The following is a 14,000-nucleotide window of genomic DNA, read 5'->3' on the forward strand; positions in this document are numbered from 1 at the left end:
CTCGCAATAGATAAAGATGAGCAATAGCTAATAGTTACTTATCGTAAAATTTGTTAGAGCTGAATGTGAAAATAGAATAAGCATATATTAAACGATATTTAGAACCTCCCTCACTTTCCCACGCCTTTGAGCCAAAGGAGATTTTTTTTTTTTTAAAGTTGATCTGTATTTTTTTTTTTCAATGTAAACGAAGGGTTTGAACGTTTATTGTGTTTCAAAGAATGTGCCTGGAAGAGAAGATGGTGATGATTCTATCGGGAATGCCAGGACAATTCTCGTATGTAATTCGGCGGTTGATTCATAGGTATCTAGGAGTCCAGTCGGTGCATTGTGAATGAAGTGTATTTCAGGTAGATGAGGTGTTTGTGTCTAGGGGCGGTATATAAGGAGTAACAGAATGTAAACAATTAAGCTGGGTTTGAGACGTCCTTTCCTCTGCCATTTTCTTGGGCTTTAAAGTTTAATATTTTCATCCTCACCACACTCTAGGGTTTTAAACATCAAGATTAACTATCACCAGCTCGCCTCCACACTCACAGTCCTTTTTATATTGCTCTAGTTCGTTCACTGGTCTGTCAGTTTTTTTTTTTTTTTCTTTTAGATTTTTTCATCCTTTACTTTTACTTGGGGTTTTTCCACGTGCTTCTGCAGAACGGATATATTATGGCTTTGCACATTCATCTGGGCACTTCATCGTACTTCAGCGAAAATTACTGTATTGACCGTTGAATACCGCCAACTGTGCTTTTAATGCCAACAAGGCTGTCTACTGTTACTTTTATTTCAAGCATAGCGGAATGTTGGCTTTGATTCTCAGAAATCTCACCTTTTACAGTCATTTCCGTTTCCTCATCTCGTTGGAGGGTGCTTAGGTTGCTCACCGCCTTGGACACTTCGCATGTTTGCATTTCCAGGGTCGTTTTGAAGCAATTTTTTTACGTTTTCCTATTTACTTTGGAACCCAAGCCGATGGGGTGATTAAAATGACACTCTGAACAACATAAATAATTTACATAATTGGAAAGCGGTCACTGCAAGCAAAGCAATGGTTTAATACGTTGGATAAAAAAGTCACTCAGCAGCAGCAGCAGCCAAATAACTTTCTAAAGTGCAGAAAAATAAACCAACCTGTAAATTAAAAAAGGAACACTCCTTAAGAGTCTGCGACATTCCGACGGTGCCACTGCTGCTGAGTGCGTGTGAACTGGTTTTTAGTTTCGGAATCCTTTTTTTAGCAGCTGGGTGATGACCTTCAGGTTCACGTGCGCAGTGGGTCCAATGGTCGTTCCGACGGTTTCTTGGAAAGTTGGCGCGATGTGCACCAAATTGTTTTCGTGGTGAATCAGCTGTAAATATCAGAAGACATTTTTAGGAGCCTGCGACAGTACTGCGAGAGAAGCGATCAAAAGAAGGTGACCCAATACGGTGCCTCAGGGAAAACCTTACATAAGAGACCCTCGTATTAAATGCTGTGCACCAAAATTTAAATATATTAATTCCTGAAATTTCAATGTATCTTAGGAACGCGAGAAGACCGCGATTTTCCGATAATGAGCGTTTGGTTAAGAGCAGATGAATATACAATGGTTATTTGGTTGAAACACTTTTGTGAAATTAAGAAAAAAAAATTCTTGACATCCATGCATTGAAACAAAATGGTATGTTTCTTCTTTTTCAGTTTAGAAGCGCAGGTTCTGTTAGGCTATTCTTGCAACTTTTTAACTGATATACCATAAACAAAATTCTAAACAATTATGACCAATTGGTAAGCAATTTTGTTGTATACATAAAACCTTCCATCATCACAAGCGTTTAGCTATACTCCAGACACAAGACGCCTGGCATGCGCACACTTGATTTTTCTTCCTAGAATGAAACGATACTAGCGCTAATGGGACAGATAAACCTGGCCATCTTGCAGAGCCTTCTGTACTTTCGAACTTCTCTCCTTCAGTGCGCACAGGTTGTCGAGCGACTACTCGCCTACCTCTTTGGTCACATGACCTCCCCGTTAACCAATCGGCGACGAGCACTTCACATCTCCTCACCCATTCGCCAACCAATCATTGTCGATCCTTGCGGCCACGCTTGCGGCCACGCTTTCATCCAGGCTTTCATCCAGGCTTCATTTTTGGGCTTTATAAGATGCGAAACACCTAGAGAAATAACGTTTCACCTTAAGATACGCTTTGCCAAGGGAACTGACTCTCGTGCGTATTACGATTTTGTGTTATCTAAAAAAATACAACAGAAACCATTTAAGTAGGACTGTCACATATAAGCTGTTCCGGCTCAAGAATCAAATATAAACGTTAGTTTGGCAAGTTGTCATATAGATTTGTTAATTTTCAGATTGCTCATATCCCAATGGCGGCAATTACTAAGATTCGCGTTTGCAGAGCATGCTTTTATTTCGTCGTATTTTCGAAAGAAAGGAAGCGTAAAATATATATATATATATATATATATATACCGGATTAGGTGAATCGCGTTCATGTTTGGTGTTGCCTACACGAACCAAAAATATGTTCAACCGATTTTTTTACCAGATGTGATAACCAACACGAGGAAACCCTAAGGCAATAATTAGGATGGAAATTTTCTTGGGTGGTGCCAGCTGAACACTAATAAACACAGAACATTTACAACCACTGGATTAACAACTATATTAAAGCCTTCTTCTTCCTTCACTACTCTCAGTATTTACAACCTGGATTGAAGCCCTCTTCTCCTTATTTACAACCTGTATTAAGGCTTTCTTCCTCTTCTTCTATACCTATTTACAAACGTGGAGCTGCTTCGTGTCCTTCAAAACCCCTGCAGAAGCAGTTTTTCTCGCGAAGGACACGAAGCAGCTCCACGTTCGTAAATAGGTACAGAAAGAGAGGAAGAAGGCTTTAATCCAGGTTGTAAATAAGGAAGAAGAGGGTAAAAAAATGTCAAATTAGTCGTTAGTTGTTTATACAGCAGGAGGTTAGTCTGCCAGAACATGGCGAGATTGTTACCCACTGTAGATAAGCAATTTAACCAGTGCAGTACGACTGCTAACCTGGTTCTTTAACGTGCTCACGCAGTAGTGATACATGACCGCAAGCCGGTACGATGCTCATCCAAATCGAAACGGGCAGGAGTGGGGATTGAACCCGAGATCCCTGGGTTCTGCAGCGCGGGAAGACGAGGGCTTCAACCAAGGTTGTAAATACTGAGAGTAGTGAAGGAAAAAAAAGGCTTTATATAGTTCCCCAAGACTTTTATCGAACTAGCTCAGCTCCAACCAGTAGTAGAAATATTCTTCCGAGAGCAGACTACGTCCCCGACGACATTCTCCGAAAGGACGAAGTGCCTGAGGGGTTAATTTTTGCAGGCATACCGGATCAGCCTGGCCAAGACCGGCAACCCGTTGGGGGTCGCGCTCCCTGGCCTCGAGAGGTTCACCAGCGACCAGATGTTCTTCATCTCGACTGCCACGGTAAGCGCAGGGCTTTCCCATGGTGATGGCCCCCAGTGGCACGAAAGGCATATCATGTTGAAGTTTGATAGACCTATTCCCGGTTGCCATGCATCTTGCTACGATTGTAATCTCAACAGCCATTCCCGGTACTCGAGCATGCTACAGGACCAGAGAGCAAAGGCCGAGGAGCAATCGGTGAAACAGTGCATCCATAAGGAACGCATACACCCTAAAATGCGAATCGGGTTACAAATTGTTTTTACCTCCCCCCCCCCCCCCTCCGTCACAAGAAAAACAAAGAAATCTGGGTCTTGGTATCACTCAGATCTACATATTTTCAACGTTTCATGCCAATACAATGTCAAAGTAGTGAAAGGTATCTAAAAAAAGTAGACCGTGGATGGCTAACATTTTAGTTTTGATATGATCGCTTTATCACCGACAGAGTACTGTGAAGTAATAAGTTATCAGCCTCGTAAAGCAACCCCAACGCTAGAGGAAAGTGGGACAATGGAAGGTCTGGTGAAATTTGCTCAGATTAATAAAGCAGCGCGGTGAGGCTACAAGAACGCTTCTATGTAATGACCCATTTTAAGAGAATGTCTCAAAAACAGATTTGGTTAGAATGCATTTTCCTCATCTATTATTCACAGTTGCACAATCCGCCATTGTGTGCTTAGATTCTCACCCAAGAGAGGCAATACGACAGTCGTTTGTACATTATCGTTTGTACATTACCAATCGAGCACTTCTGTCTTCTGAAAGCCACAGGATCGGAGTTTTGTTCTAAGTATTTTTTACGAAAACATAATATAACTTATTTCTAAGTTTCTAATGCCTGTGGAATGTTTGGGACGTTGTGTTTTTTCGTAAGTTCGTAAAGCATGCCAGTTCTAGCAACGGTTGTTGTCAATTTTATATGCTAATACATCGAACTACCTTTTCCTCAAAATTCATCGGAACCATATTGTTTGGAATGGCCAAGTCAAGTAGAAGCGGGCCCACAAAAAAAATCACTTGTTTATATACGCCACACACGTGTCGCACAAAAAAATGATTTGTTTATAAGCCACACACGTGTCGGCACTCAAACTAAAAGCGTTATGTATAAAGGCGTGTTGTCCGCACCAAAGCCAGCGACGAGTTAGGAACCTAGTAGATGCTCCGCTTAAACCGCGGACGTTCTGCCCTTGATAATATTGTTTTCGCGATGCCCAGCGCAAATTTGGCTGCTTCATTTGCAGTGGTTTCACAACCTCGAGCTCAGATTGGCTCTGACTGAAAGATAGTGGGTAGACCATAAAGACTTCCTTGAGGTCTACCCGCTATCTTTTCAATCGCAGCTAGTCAAAGCTTTGTGTTCTGATGCCACCACGACCCCTGCGCAAGAGGCAGACGGACATGCGTTCCGAATAGCAGTCAAAGCCAATATCACCTAGAAGGCAAGGCCTGCCTTTCCGCCAAACGTCATCCCTAAATTCACGCTGCGGCATCTAGCGCGCCCCAGCGCGTCTTGCAGCGTCTCACGAGTCTCAAATAAGCGCAACTTTAGCACGCTGCGACACCAGACACACGCGTCGGCGTGTGCCGCTTTACGGCGTACCCTTAACGAGCTTCAGCGTTTTTGCCGCAGGGGGCGAGTCGGGGATCCACTAACGATGACAGCTTGCACAGGCCTTGCCCCTTATGGGTGGTATTTCCAGAGCCCGTAGGAAGGCCACGAGCACGTGCTACTTGGTGCTTAACATGTCACCGACTACTGAGATGCGTGGACTCCGGCTGCGCTTGGGCCTAGAAAAAAACGGCGCGTATAGTGAAACGTTTTCGAGCGGCGTTGTCATAGCCTTTAAAATAGTGAGCAATCCACGCGATGACTAAGATAGGTGGTGTCAGCGTATTCTTGTGCACAGACTTGGGCAATTTACTTTCGTGCCGGACGAAACCAATTATTTGTTTTCCTTTCTTGCACATTTGGCCGATCTCCTCCAGGCTTGGTGCGCCAACACGCGAACTGAAGAGCTGAAGAATATCCTTCAGTATGACTCTCACAGCCCGGCGAAATACAGGTAAGTGCTAGTGCTCACTATTCTTCAGTTTACTTTGACTCGCTTTTCCTGCCTTCTCTTACGTTAGACTTGCTCACCTGCTACGGAACCTTGGGTCTTTATACCTGAACCCGTAGATTTTGTTTTTTTTACGTGAAAAACTATCGAAGGGCAATTGACACGCTCTGGCCAAATAGGATGGATTATTTAAAGGCACCGTAGCTTCTCTTCTGAAGACAAAGGTAACTGTAACCCTCGGCGAACCCCCGAAAAATACGCCTAAATGCATGGAAAACGTGCGTGTACGTAACTGCATGATTTCCAGTAAGCCGAAGGTTGAGCCAGAAATATTTTTTAAGACGGTTTTTGGTTATACGGGGCTTCTGCCTGCAGGGCCCTTAGCGAAAACTAATACGTTTGAAATACACCACATTCTAATTCGAGTGAATTTGATGTACAGTTCATAATTTAAAGTAAACAACATTTTTGTGCACATTAAAGCTGATCAAAGACAGTATTTTAATTCTTAAGGCTTTGACATAATCAACCTAGCTACTTTACGACGTTTAAAACGTATAAATTATGCGCATCAGCGCCCCACTTTTATATAAAACGCGCGATCTAAGTATTTTTTTTTCATTTTTTGTGCCAATAAAATAAGATAAGAAGTTATTATCTTCCGTTTTCAGCACCTTGAGGCGCCTTATAAGGATTTAGCGCCAAAATGACGCATCTTGTCATTAAACGGGTACTTTCACGTTTTCTTCATAGCCCCCGATTCGTTAAACAAATTACTAAACAGACCAACACACATCGCTGAAATAGTATTCCGAATAGGAGGTCAAAAATTTGTTTTTCGAAGTTATCGAATTTGTAATTTTGGCCCTGATCGTGTTTTTCATATTGAAAGCAAGGTATATGTACATGGGTAGCGAAGCTTCCATAGAAACCCACATGTCGAAAAAATGGCGGCCCATGGAGCTGCTTTAGCGCCATCTATGAGTCGTGGGGACACTTCCGGCGGAACAAAAAATCAACAGGAAATGACGACACTTCCGGAAAAAAACGTGACGTCATGCGTGCGTGCGGTTTGGCGCGAAAATTAAACAAAACTAATTCCAGAGATCACTAGTAAATGAATGACATATACACTAAAAAGTCTCAAACATAGCTCCGTGTTTGAGCTTTGTTTGATACTTTTTAGTGTATATGTCGTTCTTTTTACCTGCAGTCTCGGGTTTTTCCTGGGGTGTTTACACCTTGTATTTACTCTATACTGGAATACTGGATCGTTTACACCCTTATTTGCCCTTGCTCTTATATTTTGTTCGAAATGTTTTTTTTCTGCAGCCGACTTTGTTAGCCGACCTGCTATGAGAGTAGTTTCATTTCGTCACAACCATCGTGTCTTTGCACTGTGGTCAAACTCCAGCCGCAGTGTTTTGCTTTTTGTTCCTTCAGGATCCCTGGGAAATATGTGAGAAACCTGAAAGCAAATTATGTAATGTCACAAAAAAGAGTGAATCAAATTGCTGGAGTGTGTTGGGCGTATGAAATACACAACAGTAACTCTAATGCAAGTCCAACGTCGCTTTAACAGTCGCGTTTTATTTGTTTTATTCACTTACAATCATTCACTCAGATTACTCACTAGAATTATACAATCGGTATCAACTATTTTCAAAAGGTCATGGTCGAAGAAAATTAGTAGATCGGTACATAAGGCACACTGTTATAACATAAGACATTGTACAATCGGCTGGACGTTGTGAGGACGTTGACAGTTGATAGGCAGCCACTAATAACTCGGAGGTTCCACAGTGTTCCGACAACTGAGGCCACCACTGTAATACACAGAAAAGCTACACTTTTATACACATTCCTTGGGCAAGGTACCATAATGCTGAAAATATCTTAACTTGCATCTGCTGGTGCTGCTACACGGCAACGCAGCGATTGTTTGGTGGAGGTCAAGGAAGCCAAGTGGAGTAAACCCTCTTGGAGCCCTGTGGTATGCTGCACTTCATAAGCCAGTTTTGCTTCACAGCTTTAAACTCTATATATGTGAATAAGTTAGAGGACCACATTACTCCTCAAGAAACCGAAGAAAATGAAAGGCTCGTATAGACCATGCCTGCACTGCTTTAAAAAGTACTCTGGGTGGTCTCACATACGTAGTCTGCGCACTTGCTGCCTAGCTTTACACTTTGCTACTGTATCAAATAGTCAGCATTTTTTTTCCGCGCGAACCAGTGCAGAATGGGTCTTGCAATCAGAGAAAACAAATTATCATAAACACTTTCGTCACATACAGTCAGAGACTTTGAAAGTTTCTGGTTAAAGAGGACACAAAGAGTCCGCCCTACGTTCTCCTTTGAAATTAGGTTGTTGATACATGTCTCGAAGACTTCCTCACAAGCTTCAACAAATAATATGAAAGAAGCAGAAGGAACTGAGAGGATTCCAAAGTGGGAGTCGGCAGTTCCTTTCACACTCAAATACAAGAGCACTTGATTTCCCTCAGAAAAACACGCATTTTCTGTCCTCAACTCATATTTCTGGGATGTTCCTACTCAGGAATGAACCCTGAAGAATTTCGATGCCAGCCACCCAGCAAAATAAACCATGTTGTTCTCTCCTATTGCCAAAGGGTAGTTTGAAGGCGAATCGTCTGCCGTGGCAAGAAAAACTGTGCTTTCTAAGGCAAGACGAGGAGAAGGTGCCAAAAGGCCTGCTGGGAACGTAGCAAGGAGAGACATGTCATCAGCACAGTTTGATTTTTCCGACAGCTTGAATAGGTTGCTAATCAAAAGGTGCCTGAACGCAGCCTGAAATTGACGGAAAGTGGAGTTCGTGTTTGCACCTCATTTTGAATGTACAACAGCAAAAGTGTTTTCAAGGGTGTCCTGGTTCAGATTGCGGTTTAAAAGGTGGGAAAAACCGCATTTAACCGCGAGGTGATTGCTGAGCAGCAGTAGAGACCTAACTGTTAAGCAGAAGCCACGAATGCAGTGTGGCTGCCTTCCACATCCGAGTACTAGCAGGCTCTTAGAAACCAGAATGCACTCTTTCAGAAACTCCTCATGGATAGAGCCGTTACAGATTGCAGAGGCATATGGCGTCTTTGCAGATTTCTGCGAGCTATTTACGCTGTCAAAGAGACGGTCGATTCTTTCAACGAATCTCGCTGTGTGAACAGCTCTGGCTGGCAATTGCTAAGAAGTAACAAGGGCGTACATTGCAGCTGCGCAGTGATTGCTAAACACTTGAGCTGCTAGTTTCACCGACATCTTTGACGAGAAGGTCAAATTAAAATGCTTCTCCTTCAGCTTTAGCATAGAACCGATCTCAAGTTTACGGTCCTTTTCATAAGCTTCCTTGATGTAGGAACTTTTCACTATGTAATCACCAACTTTTTAGTCGTATTTAAATAACATGTTTCTTAGTCACTTCAAAAGGTGCGGAGCATTGAAAAGGAAAAAAAAAAGTGGCTTGTCATTGATCTCTACGTAAGGCTTTTCGGCAGTTACGATGCTTGAAAAAGAGACACGTTCTGGCACCGTTCATCGCATACAACAGCTACCGGCTTCAGGCCAGCGTCCACAAGGGCGCTGTAGCACTGGAAAAATAGATATTTTAGTACATCTGAAGGTGTGCCTTTGTGAGCAAAAAATAGCCAAGCGGCTGCTTACACGGTGCTCCGACTCCTTTCGCCATGAACTTGAGAGCCTTATTTGCCAGTTTTTTGCCTTGCTGTCCACTGTGTTCTTTAAGTCTTTCAAACCTGTCAGACGAGGGGTTGTATGAAAGCTCTTTTTTGATGTGCATTTCATCAAAGACTATGCTGCAGGCCCAATCGGCTCGAGGAAAAGCAGCTGCCCGCCTCTTTATAAGCTCGAAAATGCCAGGGTAAAATCCAATCTTTAGTGGCACACGCTGAAGCCATAGCTGCAGTGAACTTACTGATGGCAGCCTGAGCAGTCGCCTGCAACACTTATAGCCTTTGGGGCTATGAAAGTAGAGGCCTAAAGCCAAGGCTTTGTTGTGGCTGCACCATCTCTGGCCAAACCGGCTCACATTGCTCATTCTAAGCTGGGCTTCAACGAGTGCGGCGACACGAGGAGACACATGAACGCGGACACTCTCAACGACTTCGGCAACAGTCCTCATCTGACGTTGTCGTTGCAGCCTTCGTTGCAGCCTTCTTTGCAGCCTCTTGTTACGCTCTTGAAGCTGTCGCACCTTGGCTCTCAGGCGTTCACCTACTTGTTGCCGATGCTGCAGCTTTTGCAGGGTGCTGCAATTTGGCAAATGACCCAGATTAGGTCCCCAAGAAAAACTTGCATTCGCCATCAATTTATTAAATGTGTAATCTATTCACGCTCAAGAACATTCCTCATTGATCTGAAGTGTCTTTAAACAAGAACTGTAAGTTTGACAAACTACACATGCAATTCAAGTTTAGGAAAGCAACAGTACATCTTTATGTTCGACTAGGCGCTTCATGTTGGCCAGAGACCTCATAGTCCAAAACGACAAGGGCGTACACAGAAACATGCAAGTCAGAATAGGCATCCAAACTGTGAAATGCATTTTCTTAAAGCTTGACCATACCTTACTTATGCCCATGGCATTGTAACAGTGAAGCGCTCGCACAACAACAGGCAACTAAAGTTTGGCAGGTAGGACAAGGGACCATGACAGGCTCAGCATCCCACACCTATGACCACGGCAGCTTTTCGATAACTTTAAGAAACACTGCCTTACGTGAGGTTTTGCGGGAAGACTTGTGATTCAGTGAAACCGGTTCAGTTGTTTTGATTTGACGGTGTTAACACCTGCGTGTGGAACATTTTTTTTTGTCTTTTTTGTGCTTGACAATGACAATACCGTGAAACAAAAATGTGGTGAACTTTGAACAAACTTCGATTTGTAGCTGCCAGCTAGTCGGTCTGGTGTTATGTGGCCCCTTGCGTCATCTGCTCTCAAGATAAAGTTTAGTATCCCCTGGTGTTTTTCGAGCCTTGGCTTTTTTTTATTTTTGCGGCCTGATCTTTTATAACTTCACACAAAAAAACTGCAAAAGAAAAAAGTTTGCATCATAGAAAGCACTCACATTTGTGAGAAGGCCCAGCAGCACAGCCAGAGAGAGAGTCTCTAAACGACGGTGTAGAAACCAAAATCTCCATGTCAACCACGTCCCCGCTGGACTCTTGAGCAGGAGCAGCATCTTGACGTAGAGCGCAGCTGTGATCAACCGCAAAAAAAAAAAGAAAGAAAGAAAGAAAGAAAGAAAGAAAAGCTTTTGTAAAAACTGCAAGTAAGAAAGCAAGTTCAACAGACTGGAAAGTTGGACGAGTTGGTCGTTCATTTAAGCTGGCAGAAACAGTGCCTCTCTGTGTACTTTTACTGCGCCTGTCTGTATACTCCTTGTTTCCTGTTTTACGTCAAGTTGCGCTATTTCTACCACTTGAGAAAGCAAGCTCACAAAGAAAGGGGAATAAGAAGATACAACAAGCAATATTCGGCCACCACTTATTATTGGCCCCTAGTCGACTGTTCTCTAGTAAGGTGCACGAGTATGTGTGGTCCAATGAAGCCACAGAAATCCGCTCTGCAAATTTAATGTGAACTTAGCAAAGGAGAAGAGGAAGTCCTCCCTTATTCCCCTATTCGAATCAATAAAAATTATATTCACCTTCCTTTATGACAGGTTCAATTCAGAAGACTGGTCAACAGGGTGACTACAGGAACTCCACCAGTCTGAGTGGCCGGAGTATGTGCAGCTCGATGAGGCTGGCGAAGTCCTCTTTGCAAATTTAGCGTGAAGTTGGCCATAGAATAGTAGTTGAGTTCCTTCTTTTGTGTCTATTCTAACACACGACAAAAAAAATCACCTTGTTCCCACGAAAGTTTCATTTCGGAAGACTGGTCTTCAGGGTGACTACAGAAGCTCCGTGAGTCTGAACTGCCGAAGCATGTGTAGCTCAATGAGAGTGTCACACTCACCTCTGCAAATTTATGGTGAATTCGCCTATTTTAACACAAAATTTAAATCACTTTCTTTCGTGGGCAGCTTTATTATGGAAGACTGGGTGTCGGCAAGGCAAAATATGCTCTGTGACGTTGATTATGTCACCTCAAGTAAAACATGTCATAAACGGGGCTGAAATGAACTTCTAGCAGTACCTCTGTCCTTGTTCAACCAGCTTTTCCAAGCTAATCTCACCTAGTTCTTTTGCAAAATGCTCAAGTCATGAAGACCATGAGTTAATGCAGCGGTGCTGGCAGTTGCTGCCACTTTATGTTAGTTTCAGTGAAAAAGCTCACCATGCAAAACTGCTGAACCTGGACAACTTTTGCTGGAAATGCCGCCATGTGTCGTCCCTGCAAATAATATAAAAATGTTATGAGCCCACAAAAGCAATATTTCAACCCCATGTGGTAACCATTTTTCTAAGAGCGGGTTAACCATGCTTAGTCACAAAGTGCACGGAATGTTTATTGGTCTGTTTACTTTTTGTGGGAAGCACACTTAGCAACGCATTGTGACGGAGGTGTCCAGGGCGCATGAGAGCTGACTCCTCGAAATGTAAGGAGAAAACTACTCTGTCTCGTAGCTGCCATGGAGTCTTCCCCTGTAGACTTCAGTTGTTGCAGAACCGAACCCAGGCTCCGCGCCTGCAGATAAGGCATGGTGCTATGAGGGTGCCATGAATACTTACGAAAAGAAAATGTAGCCAAAATGTCCACAAACCAAAGCAAATCAGTGCAAGGACCTTAACAAATGCATGACATCACTGCTCTGTGTACATCATGAAGAGTAAAAACACGAGTCTTACGTACAGATGCGCTATTATTTATCTGTGTTGTACCACTGTTAACCACGCCGATGATCACGACACTAGGCTCCTCAGAGCCAGGCCGGTACAGGTAAATTTTAATATCGTGGGCATTTTTGTAATAACGGTACACAACGCTGCGAAGTCAGTGATTTCGAACTTAAAACATTCCTAGTATAACATATTACGCCTTCTTGTGCACATCCAGACAACCCTAATAGTTTTAGGTAAAACTAACAAGAGTTAAGAGGAGACCGAACAAGGGGCATACATCACACAGCAGGCATGTCACTGACAGTAGCGAAGTCTCACCTTCGAGCGTCGAGGGGAAACCGGTGCAGCGAGATGCCAGCCGTGCGGGTGTTGCTTTCACACATTTCCACGGAGCACCGTTTCTTTGCGTATCGCGCTGTGCTCATCATCGCAAAAGACGTTGAGCCCCTTGGGCGCAGTAGCGTCCAAGATCCAAGCGCACGACAGCCGAGTTCCCGCGCAGGTAACTGGGCTAATCACGCCCGAGCAAACAACTCCCGAAACGGTGTTAACTGCCACTAAAACAATTAAAAGCGAAGAGCACGTGGAGGCCCAAACACAAGCAAGCAGACGGACGTCAGCAGACTGCCTTTCCGCGCGCCACGAGGTCTACAAAAAAACGGCAAATATCGCTCTTGCTAGTCGGCCTTTTTGCTAGTGGCGTACAGAGGACGCTAATAAGAAGTATGCATAATATTAGCAAAAACAAAAACAGTTTTGAATTTTGTTGCACGTTAAATATGATTGATATTATCTAATAATTTCATTTAGCTTGTTTAAAAATACCAATGATTATACTTCTAGTCACAAACTAATTAATTTTAATAATGTTTGTCCCCACCTCTCCTAGTCGCGCTTCAATCGCATCCTTCACGTGACCCTTCAGGTCGATGTCGCTGGCGATTTGTTTTGAACCGCTTTTTGGCCGAAGCTTCGCTACCCATGTAACTATACCTTGTTGAAAGTCCCTACTGCCAACAACAAAAAAGTGATGCGAGCTGCATGCAGGGGTTCCCTCTTTGGACTGTAAAGTTTTTTCCATACCAAATGCAAGCACTTTTGGGATGTCAAAGAAATGCTTTGGAAGCTCGCTTCATCACCCGCGCAGCAGTAAAAAAGAAATGCTCGGCATAGTCCATGTTTTAGACTGTCTGCTCAACTGGTGAGCCTGCCTGCCACTGGCGTCACGGCACTAAAAAGCGCGGGTACAATTAAATGGTGGTTTTGGCATCATTTGGTATCGATTTTACGATACTAAATAGCGTACTCTAAAGGGTAAGGAGCGGGGATTTAGATAATAAAGTTAATTTGGGGTAGCTAAAAAAATCGCCAGAGTACCCCTTTAACAGTGCCTTGTCAGCAGGCCGTGGCTCGATGGCGGTATGGAGAGCATGACGCTGGGGCGGGTGACACATTTTGGTAACCAACACTAGAATGTGCGAACTGCACATGACAACACAAGCTCAAGAGACTGTCTTAAACCGATAAAATAAGGCAGTTATGACCAATCTTTAGATAATATCCGTAGCATTTCGTATGGTCAAGCCAGCCTTTAGGAGTAGCACGATAATTGTTTCACGATTTTTAAAGCCAGCTAGATCATTTAATTGAATACAACAAAAAGTATTT

At 43.4% G+C, this 14,000-nt stretch overlaps 1 protein-coding gene across 1 annotated transcript in view; it reads left to right on the top strand.

Moving 5' to 3' along the window:
• LOC8054055 (neprilysin-1) overlaps positions 1-14,000 on the top strand; it is a 257,784-nt gene that overhangs the window by 238,849 nt on the left and 4,935 nt on the right. Inside the window, exons 20-21 of the mRNA XM_029994983.4 lie at positions 3,365-3,469; positions 5,441-5,517. Coding sequence (XP_029850843.2) covers positions 3,365-3,469; positions 5,441-5,517 — 182 coding nt within the window. The remainder of the gene's footprint in view (positions 1-3,364; positions 3,470-5,440; positions 5,518-14,000) is intronic.

This window comes from Ixodes scapularis, unplaced genomic scaffold (assembly GCF_016920785.2).
Source record: "Ixodes scapularis isolate PalLabHiFi unplaced genomic scaffold, ASM1692078v2 PGA_scaffold1__304_contigs__length_218370807, whole genome shotgun sequence".
NCBI lineage: Eukaryota > Metazoa > Arthropoda > Arachnida > Ixodida > Ixodidae > Ixodes > Ixodes scapularis.